This window comes from Podarcis melisellensis, assembly GCF_964234715.1.
Source record: "Podarcis melisellensis genome assembly, chromosome: W".
In the NCBI taxonomy this organism is placed as follows: domain Eukaryota; kingdom Metazoa; phylum Chordata; class Lepidosauria; order Squamata; family Lacertidae; genus Podarcis; species Podarcis melisellensis.
Window position 1 is genome coordinate 19962955 of NC_138535.1, and position 16611 is coordinate 19979565.

A 16611-nucleotide genomic window follows, 5' to 3' on the forward strand; every position below is an offset into this window, starting at 1 on the left:
TCATCTCTTTCATCAGTACCACACCGACTTGCATTTATTTGTGCAAGGTTCAATGTTTTTCCATCGAACCTGCTGAACCACAGATTTTCCAAGGGTTTGGTGTCTCCGCTATGCGAGTGTGACGGGAAAACAGTTGAATCTCTTCCACACATAATGTTCAACTGTCCCTTACATAGCATAGCCAGGACTAAATTCCTGGGTCCTGCTTTACTGCGCTTGGTTGGCAGGCCTGTTGAGTCACATGCCGCACTGCTCTTGCAGGATACAGATCCTTCTGTAACTCTGCAGGTGGCGAGATTCCTGAATGCGGTTATCTCACACACAAAAACCACCAAAAAACAACAACAACAAAAACTAATCGGACAGTTATGATGAGAGTGCATGACGGATCTCGTCTCCAGTTCTCCTTTCTCTGTGAACCGTCCCTCGGATCTTTCCAGGCCCCAAGCTGTTATTTGTCACTGCTCAATGTCCCACTCTTGCATCGTGGTGTTCCTCTTCTGTCATTCGATGTATTGGTTTTTATGCTTCTGTGCTTTTATGTTTGTACATATTTTATGGGCTAATAGCCGTAAATAAATATAAGATAAGATATGTAAGCAGCTCGAGGACCACAAGTCGCTGTTGTCTATGATTGAACTGAAGGAAAAACAGACTAATCTGAGGATCAGGGCTGTACCTGAACTTGAAAAAGACAGCCTAAGTGATTTTCTTACACAGGAATTTGCAGACTTTTGGAACCTAGATGATAAGCAAGACTTCAAGATAGTAAGTGCTTTTAGACTTGGAAGGGGGGGGAAAGAACAGGGTGAGAGACTGTTTGATTACCCTCCGAACAAAAGAAGAGAGAGACAAAATATTGAGTCTGCATTTCCAGAAGACTTTGGAGATACAAGAATCAAGAGTAGAGATTTTCAAGGACATTCCGAAATATTTATTGGATCTTAGGGCTAACTACGGAGATCTGGTGGCCTTGCTGAGAGGAAACAGAATTGTTTTCAGGTGGGAGTTCCCCCAAGGCCTTTCTTTTACCTTTAAAGGGAAAAAAGTCAAAATAAGATCAGTGGAAGACAAAGAAATTTTTTTGAGAGAACACGGAGAAAACCTACAAAAAGAAGCTGAAGAAGAAGAGGCAAGAGCACTAAACCCAGGAATACTAGACTTAGTATCACTACCTTTGGGACTGGACAAACTAGAGAAAGTGACACCACCGACAGAACAAGAACAATTACTTGGTGCAGTTGGAGGAAAAGCAAAATAACTACACCATGTCTCTGCAACTATTAAGTTGGAACATTCACGGTTTTAATTCCCCGGAGAAAAGGAAAAAAGTTTTTCATTTATTGAAAAAGGAACAATTGGACTTGATTTGCTTACAGGAAACTCATGTGATAAGGCTACACAGGAAAGTACTGATTAACAAAAGACTGGGCCAAGGGTTTATTTCATCGGATAAGGTTAAAAAGAGAGGAGTTGTAATCTATGCTAAAGAGAGCCTATCACCGAAATTTATTTTTAAAGATGACCAAGGAAGATTTGTGGCAATTGAAATTCAAATTCAAGGAGAGAAATTCCTGATAGTAGGAGTTTATGCACCAAATGAGGGGAAATCTGAATTCTTTAAGAAGTTGCATGAGACATTGTTGGACTACATGGACTATAACATCATTATGATGGGAGATATGAATGGAGTGGTGTCTACTAATATGGACAAGTCACAAAGACAGGTAGTTACTAAAGATGGCAGACTACCAAAAACTTTTTTTGACATGACTGACAACATGGACTTAATTGACATTTGGAGAACTAAGAACCCCTTGGGTAGAGTGGGAACTTTCTTCTCTGAAGCCAAAAGGACATGGACAAGAACTGACCAAATCTGGATATCTAGAGGATTGGCTCCCAAGATTCGAAAAGCGGAAATTTGTCCTAAAACTTGCTCCGACCATAATGCGGTGAGAATGGAGATGAAATTAACACCATTTGGTTACTTTAGATGGAGGATGAATGACACCTTGTTCAGAGATGCAGAAGTCACCAAGAAGGCCCAAAAAACCTTGAGAGACCATTTTGAGATAAACATGAATACTACGGTTGAAAAAAGAGTAATCTGGGACGCAAGCAAAGCGGTCATGAGAGGGTTTCTGATTCAACAGAATGCAATAAAGAAGAGAACTCAAAATGAGAAAAAAGATAAAATTCTGGAGAAAATAAAAGGAGAGAAGAAATTAAGAGCGAAACCAAAGTCGCAAGAGATTCTGAGAGAAATAAAGCTATATCAAGTACAATATATGAAAATGATGAACCAGGAAATAGAGTGGAAAATTAAACAGATGAGACAAAAGACATTCGAATCGGCTAATAAATGTGGGAAACTGCTAGCCTGGCAGATGAAAAAAAGACAAAAATTAAACACTATTACAAATTTGGAAGTGGAAGGAAAGAATATACAGAATCCATTGGAGATTAGAAAGTGCTTCCAGAGATATTTTAAACAACTATATACACAAGGGCCACAGAAAGAGGCTGATATAGACCAGTTTTTAAAAACAAATGGATTACAAAAAATCTCTCAAGAAAATAAGTTAATGCTGAATTATAAAATAACAGAACATGAGGTGGAAGGTGCCATCCAGAATATGCAGTTGGGCAAATCTCCAGGGCCGGACGGTTTAACCTCAAAATATTATAAATCGCTGAAAGATTGGTTAATTCAACCACTAAAGGAGGTTTGTAATGAAATTTTGGAGGGGGGGAAAGCGCCAGAGTCGTGGAAGGAAGCTTACATTACACTTATACCGAAAACTGAGTCTGAAAAAACACAACTTAAGAACTACCGCCCCATATCCCTGCTTAACGTGGATTACAAAATCTTTGCAGATATACTGGCTAAAAGATTGAAAAAAGTACTAATTGAGGAGATACACAAAGACCATGCTGGCTTTCTCCTGGGTAGACACTTGCCTGACAACACGAGAAATATAATTAACATTTTAGAGAAGCTGCAAGTGAACATTAATACTAAAGCAGTTTTGATATTTGTTGATGCGGAGAAAGCTTTTGATAATATTTCTTGGAGTTTTATGAAGAAAAATATTCAGGGGATGGGGGTTGGTCAAGGTTTTGAAAATGGTATAGGTGCAATTTATTCAGAACAAAAGGCTAAATTGATAGTTAACAACGTGGTGACAAAAGAATTTAAGATGGAGATAGGGACACGACAAGGCTGCCCAATTTCCCCATTGCTTTTCATTTCGGTCCTAGAGGTTTTGCTAAATATGATTAGAAGGGACCATCTGATCAAAGGTATTCAGGTCGGAGCTAAACAGTACAAACTTAAAGCGTTTGCAGATGACTTAGTATTGACATTACAGGAGCCAGAATCTAGTAGTAAACGAGTATTAGAATTGATTCAGGAATTTGGTCAAGTGGCAGGATTTAAGTTGAACAAATTAAAAACTAAGGTTCTTGAGAAAAATTTAACACCGATTGAGAAAGAGAGGTTTCAGAAGGAGACGGGTTTAATACTGGTTAAGAAAGTAAAATACCTGGGGGTTAACATGACCGCTAAGAACTTAAATTTATTCAAAGATAACTATGAGAAATGTTGGTCAGAAGTGAAGAAGGATCTTGAAATATGGTCAAACTTGAAGCTTTCCTTGTTTGGTCGAATTGCTGTTATAAAGATGAATGTATTGCCAAGAATGTTGTTTTTCTTTCAATCATTGCAAATTTTGGACAAAATGGACTGTTTCAAGAAGTGGCAGAGAGATATTTCTAGATTCGTCTGGCAGGGCAAGAAGCCCAGAATAAAATTTAAAATACTAAGCGACGCAAAGGAAAGAGGTGGATTTGCCCTGCCAGACCTTAAACTTTATTATGAATCAGCAGCATTTTGCTGGATGAAAGAATGGCTGCTTCTTGAGAACACAGACATTTTGGATTTAGAAGGTTTCAATAATGTATTTGGGTGGCATGCATATTTGTGGTATGATAAGGTCAAAGCACATAAAGCATTTAAAAACCATATTGTCAGGAAAGCATTGTTCAATGTCTGGACAAGATATAAAGACCTACTTGAAAATAAAACCCCAAGGTGGCTATCACCAATGGAAGTGAAGGCCCAGAAAAAGCTCAATATGGAGGCCAAATGGCCAAAATATTGGGAGATTTTGGAACAAGAAGGAGATAAACTGAAATTGCAGAGTTTTGAGAAATTAAAAGACAAAGTTCGAGATTGGCTTCATTATTATCAAATAAGGGAGGCCTATAATTTAGACAAGAAAATTGGCTTCCAGGTGGAAAATCAAAATTGGAAACAGAACTGTTAGATCCCAAAACTAAGACACTATCAAGAATGTATAACTTGCTGTTGAAATGGAATACTCAGGATGAAATGGTTAAATCTGCTATGATTAAATGGGCACAAGATGTTGGACATAATATAATGTTTGCTGACTGGGAACAGTTGTGGACCACAGGTATGAAATTCACAGCATGTAATGCCTTAAGAGAGAATATTATGAAAATGATATACAGGTGGTATATGACACCAGTCAAGCATGGAAAAATATATCATTTGCCCGATAATAAGTGCTGGAAATGTAAAGATAATGAAGGTACATTCTTTCACCTTTGGTGGACGTGCCCAAGGATTAAAGCTTCCTGGGAGATGATCTATAATGAATTGAAAAAAGTATTTAAATGTACCTTCTTGAAGAAACCAGAGGCCTTTCTCCTGGGCATGGTTGGTCAATTGGTGCCAAAGAAGGATATAATTTTCTTTATGTACGCTACAACAGCAGCAAGAATACTCATTGCAAAGTATTGGAAGACACAAGATCTACCCACCTTGGAAGAATGGCAGATGAAAGTGATAGACTACATGGAATTGGCGGAAATGACTGGCAGAATCCGAGACCAGGGAGAAGAGTTGGTGGAAGAAGATTGGAAGAAATTTAAGGATTATTTGCAGAAACATTGTAAAATTAATGAATGCTAAAATGATGTTGGATTGAAATGAAACGGCTCTAGCAACAAGGTTAAAAGAATATGTAAAAATGGATTCATAATCAGACAAAAATATGACGCTTTAATATGTTAAGATATAGAATTAAGATAAAAACAAATAGGGAAAGGATTTGCTGACTTAACCATGTGAACTGGAATACAAAAAAGGGAGGTGTGAGGAGGTCAGGGAAATAAGTAAATGAAACATAAGACATGAAAAGATTGATCTGTTTTTAATTGTTTTTATTTTTTATCTATTTTTCGTGTATTTTGCATTTTTCATTTGTATTTTTGTACCTGTTTTATTTTTTATTTTTTCTCTTTTTTCTTTTATTCTGTAACTTTTTTCTGTCTATAAAACTTTAATAGATATCTTTTAAAAAAAACAAACATCAAGGGACCAACAGGGGAGATAGGTGTAGACTTTGCTTTGCTTTCACTTTATCATTTCATTTTCATCTGTATATTTTGTGCACATATTTTCCTGTATATTTTAGACAGAGAGGAGTAGCAATAGGGTTAGAGGCAAGGTTCAGAGTTAGTGTTGTGTGAGCATTTTAAAGCAGTTGAGTTTAAACAGGAGGGGATTTCACCTGAAGAGATGGCCAGCATCGTGAATCTGTAAGTAGGATTTATTCTGCTTTTTTTTAATCTTCTGGGGTGAGGGCTTGGGGTCCCCCACACGGCCAGCATCCCCATGGAATTTAACCCCTTCCTGAACAGCTTAACGTCTCTTCCCACCCACCCTCCCTTTCCCTGCCTTCCCATTCTCCCTCAAATCTCATTGCAGCTCAGCTGGTTAGAGGGAGCTGCAGATAGCACCAAGGTTGCAGGCCCGATTCCCAGAAGGTACAGCTGCAGATTCCTGCATTGCAGGGGGTTGGACTAGATGATCCCAAGGGTACCTTCCATGATCATTATTTGGGGATGCTTTTTATTACATTCATAGCCCACTTTTCATCCAAGCAGTTCAAGGTGGCATTGATGGCTTGCCTTTCCCCCTGTTTCTCCCCTCACAACAAACCTGTTAGGCAGGCTAGGATGAGAGTGACTGGACCCAACATCAAACAGTGCACTTCATGACTGAGTGGGGATTTGCGCTCGGATCTCCCAGGTCCTCCTAGTCCAGAATTCTAACCACTATACACCCCCCTCTCTCTACCCCTTCTCCGTTTCTCAACTCTTCAGCCATCAACTGCAACAGACAGGGGTTCTGTCAGTCTTCCTGTCAGTCACTCTGGCTCCAAGAGAGTTTTCATTGCATTCTTTGGCTCATCTATGCCTTGATGCTTTGACGACCTTCCTAGCAGCCCCCTTCGCTCTCCAGGCAGGGCTGCTGTCCTAAAAGCATTGTGCTGAGGGCTCTTTTAAATGCTGGAAATGCTTCCCTTATCTTTCCTTTGCTGGGGGTGGGGGTGGGGGGAGTGTTGGAATCCCACCCCATACATGAGATGCCCCACTGTGTTCCTGTGGAGAGCCGTTTGGCGTCTGTGGGTGCATAAAAAAACAAAAAGAGCCCTATTGCGTGGCGTGTTCCCGCCCCCCTCCCCCCAAGTGGAAATAAAGACACATGACACAATTATTTCAGGTTAATGGGCTAAATATGGCCACAACTTTATTGGTTACAGGTGATGAGTGGTATTGGCTTAGGCATTGGTCCTAACCGACTATCCGGCTTCAGCCCATCTGCTTGAAGTCCGGGAAGGGTTAACCACAAGTAGGGAGAGTCCTGCTGATGCACATCAACTAGGAACTCCGGTGGGATCACCGCTTGGGGGCGTGCCTTGGGCCCTAACCTGCTTAGGCTTCGGACAGGGCCCCTGGAATCCTTTATCGGACTACCCATCAATGTGTGGGGCAGGTGATGGCGCTACCTCCCCTCTTCCATTTACAGAACAATACCAATACCAATGCCTAACCGCCAATACCCAGAAAGTTGTGACGATTTGCTACGAGGTAGGCAGTGATAAATAGGGCTGGTCACGCTCCCTGAGCCAGCCGATTGGCTGTCCAGGGGCTGACGCGGCCGGGGATTCCCTCAGTCGCCCGCAACGCCACCTCCTTTGTAGGCGGAAGTGGCTTTGCTGGATCAGAGGAAAAGCCCATCTAGTCCAAACTCACAAGCAGTAGCCCTCTCCTGCTGCTTCTCCTCTAGCTGTGGGCTTCAGAGGTAGAGTGCCTCTGTTCCTGGAAGCTCTATATTGCTATGCTGAGTGATAGTAAGAGATGCTGTTGTTCTCCTCCAACAATTGGTGTAATCTGCTTCCCAGCCCTGCAGGCTACTTGTCCTTGTAGCATCGTCTGCCTGCAAATTTCAGCAACGGAGTAAACATGATGTGAAGAAGTTCCCACCAGCATTCTCAAATTAGTTGATTCAAAGCTCTCCCTCCATCTGCTTTCTCTCCTAGGCCACGATCATCTTGGATAACTCCTTCCTGCTCCTTTCCTTGTTGGTGTTGTTTTAAATAAATAAATAAATGAATGAATGAATGAATGAAGATTTCTTAGTTTACAAAAAAACCGTGCCTTGTCTCTTTTGTCAAGTTGTGTTTTCTACAGATCAGTTTCATTTGTTGTGAGACATTAGTGTTGCATGCAGTGTTGGGTTAGGAAGAACAGAGGGGGAGGGTGGGGCCGGGTGGCAATGCTTCTCTTCTACTTAGTGTACAGGGGAAACTCAGAAAATTAGAATATCGTGGAAAAGTTCATTTTCAAGTAATTCAACTTAAAAGGTGAAACTAATATATGAGATAGACTCATGACATGCAAAGCGAGATATGTCAAGCCTTTATTTGTTATGATTGTGATATTATGGCATACAGCTGATGAAAACCCCAAATTAACAATCTCAGAAAATTAGAATATGAAATGAAATCAGCAAAACAAGGATTGCAAACAGAACAATATTTGACCAGAGAAGTAGAAGTTTCACCTTTTAAGTTGAATTACTGAAATAAATGAACTTTTCCACGATATTCTAATTTCCCGGGTTTCCCCTGTATGTGTGGGGTTTTGTGTCAGCATCACTTGTGTGGGTTCACTTACTATTCCCTTGTTTCATTTCCTTGGTGGTGAGAGAGGTTGGGGGTGACCTAGGGTGTGGTTGGTGGTCTTTGGTTGGCTGCAGGGAGATTTGTTTTTGTGTGTGAGTGGGCACGTAGGGTACAAATAACCAGAAACCTCATCAAACTATACCTCCACAACTACAACCCCTCGTGGCGACAAATCAACAAATACCCGAGGAGATGCAACAACACCAAATGCTCCTTTCCTTGTTGATACGATGTCCCGCAGCCAAAGTAGTGTGTGAAATGATATGGGTCTGCCTGCAACTGTTAGGCCACCCGTATTTGCGTTATAGCTATGCTGCAAAGACTCCCTGTCTTCTCTTACACACACACACACACACACCATTTTGGTTGTAGGCTTCTGTCACAGGTTTTGAAATGTGTTGGGGAGGGGGCTTTACTGGGTTGTTTTTCACCTTTATTATGCATTTTGTGTTTCTATATTGCGATTTTTATGTTGTAACCAGTGCTTTTTTTCTATTAAAAAAAATGTTTGGTGTACTCTTTTTTTGACTCACGAAAATCACCATTTTATAGTTCAAATCAAGGAAAATAAATGCAGTACAGTAAATGGACAAAAGTGCAAAGATTCACCAAGAAAACCACTGGTTGTAACTGAGACCTGTGGGTATAGGGCGGTATAACAACAACAACAACAACAACAAGGTCTTCCCCTCTCCTTCTCTTCTAGGTTCAGGCGACTGAGGGACATGGCAGCCCGCAAGAAGAAGGGGACCCGCAAAGTCCCCCAGAAGTCCAGGGTTGCTGGGGGCCCACGTGAGCAAATGCTTCCTTTTCATTTTGGAGCGTAAGGAGGGGTGGCCTTAATGCTCTAATCCTCAACTGTGGAAAATAAGTAGAAATGAACTAACCTGCCCCCATGTCCTTTCCTGCTTCTCTTGTTGCAGATGGTTCAGAGACTGGCAGGGTCTGGGCATCGCCTGTGGTTAGTATTTGAGAAAACAGCACAGTACATACGAAATCCCTCACCCCCACCCCCCATCCACCAGTGCTGTTTGTACCCCCATTTTGGCGGTCTCAGACACAGAGAAGCCCTCCTGCCATGAACTGACAGCCTGACTCTTGCCATTCCAGCAACTGGAGAAGGATGAGATGTTGCTCTGCTGCGTGCTGGCCACTTGCTCGGAGGCCCGCGTGAGAGAAAAGGACAGGTTGAGGTACTCCAAGAAGATGGCCGTCAAGGCAATTGCGGTGAGTGAGAGGTTGCATGAGGTATCCAGGGGTGAGGTGGGCAGGAGAGCTGGGGATGGGATTGGGGGGGTGCTGGGCAGAAGGAAGGCCTGGCGGGGTCTGGCCAAGAGAAGGGTTGTGCAGGCATTTGGCATTACATTGCCAATTCCTGCACTGAGTTTGGGGTTGGAGGAATCCACCTGATGTCCGTAGGGAACTGACGTTTTCCCCCTCCGCCCTCTGTTCTCTATCAGGATCTCATGGGACGGATTGCGTGCTTTACGCACCCTGAATTGGTCCTTGCTACGGCACTGGAAGCCCTTTACCAACTGAGGTATACCGGGTTTTTTGAGCTTGATGAGGAGCTGGCGGGGGGGGGGGGAGCAGAATGTGGAAAGGTGTTACCAGACCTTGCCACTGCAGTGAATTCGATTGGAAGAATTGCTTACAATTTCTTGGGTTTCTTGCGTTCAAAAAGCTTTATTCATGCAGCAACTATTTACAGGATGAGTGGAGATGTGAGAGAGAAAATAGAAGCTATGTTGTCTAGAGATGACTGCAAAATGGCTCAGCTTTTAGGGGTGGGATTAACAAAGACCTAGAGGCTTGCAACCAAGTGCCAGGTAGACTGCCGCATAAACAGTGCCCTCGTGTGTTTATTTTAATTTTACCTTTATTCATTTTTACCCTGTAAAATTGATACGCTGCTTGATTGTAAAAAGTGGTTTAAGCTAACACAGGAATTCACTAGAACTTCAAGAGAATGGCATGTATTTGATGCTCCCCCCCCCCATATGAGATAGAGTCTAAAACGGTTTCCCTCCTTCTCTCCAGCCTCATGAAGCCCAAATTACCACTGAAGCTCCACAGCCTGATTGTGCATGCAGCCTTTGCGGCGGTCATTGAGGTCAAAACTGAGCCCGACAAGCAGGTAAGTTGTTAGCCTTGAAATTTGACTTCTGTAGTTGTTGTTTCTTCTTCACACGCTTTAAGCATTGCTCCCATTGCTCAACATCTGATCTCTCTTTCCCCTGCTTAGCGCATCCTCTCCCTCATTGCCATTTCCTGCAGGAGTTAGAGGAACATTATACTCTGATGCTGGGAGGCCTCCTCTGGGAGGCCCCAAGCACTAAGACCCTGAACTTGCTGATGAATGTAAGTATCTTGATGGCCTCAGTGGCTGTTGGACCTAGAAAGCTTTCATGGAGAAGCCGCCACCTAGCAGTGCACCTCTTGGGCCCTTCCCCTCTTGTAAGGCAAGCTGGCCACATGGACCAGCCAGCAAAGGCCCACTTGCCCAGACAGCCAAAGGAGGGCCTTGGATGCAGAGCTACAATTTGGGGCTGGAGGACATTGCCATTTTAGAACAGAAACGGATCTCTCTCTGAGAGTGTAAAGGGCTTCACAGTGGTCTGCCTGTTTTCCCCAAACCAGCCTCCTGATTCTGAGGTCCCCTTTCCTCCCACAGGAACTGAGAGGTTACACAACAAGTGCGATTGCAGCGGAGAGGCAACTGGCAGCCAGTGGCATTAGCTGGCTGATGTCCTGTGCAAGAAGGCTCAAGTTGCCTGAAGGTAAGTCTCTCACCTTTGGCACCTTCACAGCCCCAAGAGGCTCCCAGAGTGGCTTGTGAAAGGATTCCCACAGGAGGAATCACAGTCTTCGTATCAGGCACACAACACAATGTGTGTCCCTGGGATGCCGGACCAGGCTGGAGACATTTCCTGCCCTCTTCCTTGATCTTACACTTCCACCTTGGGGCCAGGCAATAGAACTCACTCATCCCATGATGGAAGCAAGTCTTCCCTGGCTTGGGTCTGCTTCCATGTTCTCTTGCACCCATTATTGGGGGGGGGAGGGTTTAGGATCAGATCAGTCATCTGATCCAGTACAGTCTTTTCTTTTCTCTACAGCATGTTCTCGTCCCTCTGGAGCTGGCTCACTTCTGCCCCAAAGAAGGTAACACCCACAGCCTGGGGACATGGGACGCACTTTCCAGACTAAGGAGAGCCCACTCAGTAGCTGCAGCATCCTTGCTTGATGCAGACCTCCTGGGTCATGTGGCTGTGAAATCCTGCCACAGCACAAAGATGGCCAAACTGCAGGCTTGGAAGGAGTAGTTGCCACCAAAGACAGGATCCATAAATAGAACCCCAGCCCTGGAAGCCTCCTTGTAATTAGGGTGGAATGGGGACCAGGTCAATTTGGTGAATCAGTAAATGTGGCATAAATTCATCTCTCTTCTCCTTCATTCTCTTCCAGATGACATAAGACTTGATGTCAGTTTCGCTTATGGGGAGAAGACACAAGTTTCAAGGCTCAGCGATGATGGAGTGGCAATTTTTGCTTGCTGTTTCATTGTGTCTTGTTGCTAATTGTGATCATTGCTGTTGTTTTAGAATTCTTTCCTATGAAATATTACTTTTTTATTGCTTTTAAATTGTTGCTTTTTAAGTTGTCCTTGTAAAGGAAAGTGTTCTGCTAATGTTGATTGTATTCTGAATTGCTTCAAGAAGCCTCATAGCAATGAATAATATTAAGAGTAATAATTATTTTACCTGCCTTAATTATAATAAAGCATTGACATGCATATCTTAAACTACACATTTTAATAGTTTCACATCTGTATTCTTTACTGTGTTCTAGCTTATAGATTTTAATTTTAACCTACATATATATGAGAGCCAGTGTGGTGTAGTGGTTAAGAGTGGTAGTCTCGTAATCTGGGGAACCGGGTTCGCGTCTCTGCTCCTCCACATGCAGCTGCTGGGTGACCTTGGGCCAGTCACACTTCTCTGAAGTCTCTCAGCCCCACTCACCTCACAGAGTGTTTGTTGTGGGGGAGGAAGGGAAAGGAGAATGTTAGCCGCTTTGAGACTCCTTAGGGCAGTGATAAAGCAGGATATCAAATCCAAACTCTTCTTCTTCTTCTACATGTTCTCTATCTCTGTATAAGTTCCATATTCTGGTATGTGATTGTAATAAACTGATTCGTTCATTCAGTAAAGCTTCGGTGGTTTTGAAATTCAGTAAATTGTCTCTGCCTCCATTTTTTGGTATTGAGGGAAACGCTCTGTAAAATAATCAGAAAACATCAGGGTTGTAGTCAACATCAGTCCTTTCCACAGCAGACCTATTTAAATTGATGGGCACGTGTTGATTTTGACGCATCTCTTCTGAGTAAAACTCAGTTGACTACTCCTCACAGGATATCATGGAATTGTAGAGTTGGAAGGGACCACAAGAGTCATCTAGTCCACCCCCTGCAATGCAGGAATATTTTGCCCAACGTTGGGCTTCAACCCACGACCCTGAGATGAAGAGTCTCACACTCTCCTGACTGAGCTATGGGCAAATATCTTGTTTGATAAATGTGTCTCTTTGAAACATTTTGGTTTTATCCTCTCTGCAGGAGTTGCTATGCCTGATCATTCCATCTAGTTCTGTCGAAAGAGAGGTGGGGGTTGTTTTCTGATTTCTTAATTGTGAATATTTGGGGGGGAGGGGAGGCATGGGTGGAAAGGAGATATTCAGATGGACCAGAGTGAAATGGGGGTCAAATGTTATAATTGTCCGTTTTAGAATGAGCACCTATAGGGAGAAGACAGATCTCAGTAAGCCAAAGCAAGGCCAAGACAACAAACCCCTTCTGGAATATGGTCCGCGTGTACAACATCTAGCTGAATCATCACCAGGATAACTAAGTCAGACTGGGGGAAATATCATTCTTCAGAACCAAGACATCATTACCATGCTTTCCAAGTTACCTGAAAGTCACTAGAACACTTGCGAGCACAGAGCCAAGACACAGCTGAAATAAGAGAATCCTCTGTTATTACGGAAATGGGAATCAGAGTCTTCAGTAGCCTAGTGCTTATCACTGTGCCTGCAAGACCTTGAAAGACACTGCTTAACATTCTGAACATCTTCACTCTTGATAATTTCTCACAAGCACAAAGCAGCCCCGGTTCTTGTTAAGGGAGAAGGTAGGGCAATGCAGCTCCGTTGACATACTTTGCTGCCAAGGGGAAAGAGAAGCCAAAACATGTTTTCTTTACCAAGCTTGGCACTGAGTGCGATGTTCAGCAAGTTCTGAATTTCTTCTGGTGCCAAGCCTCTCTCTTGCACAATCTTTTCCACAGTCTCCAAAGGACTCTGCAAAGCTCCCTGCTTCCGTGAGGCACTATCTTGAATTAGAAAAAAGTCCAAGTGTGATTCAAATCCATTCGAAAAACCGTCCTCATGCATGATGGCCTGTCCAATGGCTTGCTTTACCATCAATTGGCAAGGGAGGCCCATTGAGATGCCATGGCATTTGGAAAACTCTGGAATGCTGAACTTGCCTTTTGCTTTCTTGCTCCTTTGTTCAGTGGGTAGGTAGGTATAGGTAGAGGCAAGTCGGAAGTTTCCTTGAAATTCCTCAGCCCCAGCCAGCATTGCCAATGGGCAGGATGATGAGAAAATACAAACTTCGGGGTTTGTAGATGGTTGTAAAGGTTGCTGAAAGGTTTCTAGTTCACTAGTTGGAAACAGCTTCCAGGCTAGGCAGGACCAAGGTTGATTTGTAACTGTTCCTGTCTTCCTGCTTGCCATCGTGCATATTTGTAAACCATTTCTGCCAAAATATATACATCTGCAATAGTAGTTTCTGGAAGCAGACCCTGCAAGAGTGCACACTCCATGAAGTCCATATGAAGAGTGTTACAGAATGGAGGGGGGCATATGAACGAAGTCTTACTCCCGAGTAAGAGACGTAGAGCCCGAGGCGATGACCTCAAGGGAACCCTGCCACACTAGGACTCCCCTCGCCCCGTCACAACGTTGCACCAAGCACCGCACAAAAGTCCAAAACCCCGAGAAGAAAGCGCCATTTCTGACCCCGTATCCCAATGCTATACACGATCGATCAATGTATTTTATGAATGAACAATGTATTTGCATGAGGATGCGCTCTAGCCAATCAGATGGCGTTGAATGTAGCCCTTCAGCCAATCGCAGCAATGCCATGGCTCTGCAGAGGCTGCTCAGCTCCAGCTGTTTTGCACACTCCACTGAGCGCTGACAAGGTGATGACAGCTCCCGCTGCGAGAACAACGGACTGAGTCAATCGAAACCTCATTACCCTGTTAATCCAATCAAAACTTGATGTTGTTTAGTCGTTTAGTCGTGTCTGACTCTGCGTGACCCCCTGGACCAGAGCACGCCAGGCCCTCCTGTCTTCCGCTGCCTCCCGCACTTTGCTCAAACTCATGCTGGTAGCTTCCAGAACACTGTCCCACCATCTCGACCTCTGCCGTCCGCTTCTCCTAGTGCCCCCCATCTTTCTCAACATCAGAGTCTTTTCCAGGGAGTCTTCTCTTCTCCTGAGGTGGCCAAAGTCTTGGAGCCTCAGCTTCAGGATCTGTCCTTCCAGTGAGCACTCAGGGCTGATTTCCTTCAGAATGGAGAGGTTTGATCTTCTTGCAGTCCATGGGACTCTCAAGAGTCTCCTCCAGCAGCAGAATTCAAAAGCATCAATTATTCGGCGAATGTGAGCGGTATTGGCTTAGGCATTGATTGGACCTGACTATATCTGACTCCTGCCCATTGTGCAGGAAGTCCCAGTAGGGGGAGCCCTGTCGATGCGAACCAACTCAAGCTCCCCCTGGTGCTCCCGTCCGGGTCGTGTCAAGGCCTTAGTCCCCCAGCCGGGCTTCAGACTAGATCAACACTCCCGGATTCCTTTAACGGAATACCCTTATGCTGTTACCAAAAAGGACCAATACGGCAGCAAGCAAAGGCTTTAGCAGCTTCGTCAGCTGCTGGTGGCTGGAAAGCCAGACAGGATGTTTGTGACTGTTGCCATGGGAAGAAAGGGGCAGTCCATTCTGTACTGAGCACCGGATGTTAGCTCAGTGTGTGTCATGTGACCCGTACTGGAAGTACATGGGTGGAGTTTTATTCTCACTGCTGTTGAGTGCTGACATGTTTCTCTGTACTGCTGTAAGAGACAGAAATAAAAGAATGTAAATAGATTTCTGTCTGCTTCTTTCCCCTCCCTGGGGATACCAAAGGGGAGAGAGAAGGAACGGTGTGTTCTTCTCACATCTGGGAAGGATCGCCGAGACCTCGCCTGTTTATCTGCCGGGAGTCGCAGCGGGGAGGTCGACAAGGAATTCCTGCCGGTGCCTACGTCGTGGCACATTCCTTTGACCGAGGCAGAATTCCAACATAAGCATGGAGGGGCAGGCGATGGCCACACCTCCCCTCCCCCACACAAGGTCAAGCAATGCCTAACAGCAACCCTAACACAGTTGTGATGATTGCTACGAGGTAGGCGAAAACCAAGTGTCCAGTGCCAATTTGCCAAGTGGTAAAATTCCTACCAGGCCCCTCGGACAACCAAGGCGACCATCCAAAGTCCATAGCAAGCCCATTGCCTAACCTGCAAAATAGGGAGGGAGGGCGGGTGATTGAGGAAGCGAGCCAAAGAGGAAGTTCTCTGGGGGTTGGCTGGCCGGGCTCTGACGTGGCCAGGATCCCATAGACAACGGGGGACAGAGTCCCCCGCCCCTGGTGGGGAGTGGGTGGCCACGTGGTCCACCACAACTCCTCCCCACTGGGAAGTGGAGCGGATTTCCCAAGACATATCCTGTATTTGCATGTTACCCCAACACATTCCTCCTATGTTAATCATGTATAACCCTCCCCTTTTCTGATGGAGTGGTGATGTTTAGCGAACTGTCTGCTGGGATAAGATAGGAACTTTTAAAAGTCCTTGTCACCCCGTTCTCGGGGTTCAATTCCTCTCTGAACCTGTTGTGCGATAAACTTTGGTCTCCGCTATTTGCTCTGGTTGGTGGCTGGACTCCTTCTTTGTTCCGCAGGGACCCACGGGCTATGAGCAGCCTCCCACCTGGATTTTTCCGTAACAACAGAAACTCGACTAACCCTCTTGAGAGAAGAAAAGTGGCTTTTGCTCCCGCTGCAATGTTGTAATCTAAATAAGCACATCTTCCTACAAGTGAATGGTAGCCACCTATCTGGGGGGAAATAAAGTGGTATGCTGAGAGACATGGTTACGGTGGAGAGCAAATCTGTGTTCCACAATCCGAACATCCCGAGAGAAACCAGATGGCAGCTTTGTTTTACTGTGTCTACAGAACTCAATGAAAGCCAACCAATGGTTTTGCCGTTGCTTTCCATGGACATTTTGCAACCAAGCACAGAATTCCTTGAACCTCGGAAACGCTTCTGATTTCTGCTTGAGCATGAACACATGAATGTACCTGGAAAAAGCATCAATCAATACCATGAAGTACTTTGCAAGTGGACCAACAAGGTCTGCGTGGACAGTCTGGTA

The 16611-nt window shown here is 44.3% G+C and overlaps 2 protein-coding genes across 2 annotated transcripts in view; one reads left to right on the forward strand and one right to left on the reverse strand.

Annotated features, from left to right (window-relative positions):
• Positions 1–16152, forward strand: part of LOC309361229 (uncharacterized protein) — a gene marked incomplete at both ends in the record, with an annotated part of 41516 nt that extends 25364 nt beyond the window's left edge. Inside the window, 8 exons of the mRNA XM_081896154.1 lie at positions 8770–8855; positions 8987–9024; positions 9174–9290; positions 9524–9603; positions 10104–10200; positions 10341–10424; positions 10738–10843; positions 16136–16152. Of these exons, the coding sequence (XP_081752280.1) occupies positions 8770–8855; positions 8987–9024; positions 9174–9290; positions 9524–9603; positions 10104–10200; positions 10341–10424; positions 10738–10843; positions 16136–16152 (625 nt within the window). The remainder of the gene's footprint in view (positions 1–8769; positions 8856–8986; positions 9025–9173; positions 9291–9523; positions 9604–10103; positions 10201–10340; positions 10425–10737; positions 10844–16135) is intronic.
• LOC309361272 (inositol polyphosphate 5-phosphatase OCRL-like) overlaps positions 1–16611 on the reverse strand; it is a gene marked incomplete at both ends in the record, with an annotated part of 518559 nt that overhangs the window by 201702 nt on the left and 300246 nt on the right.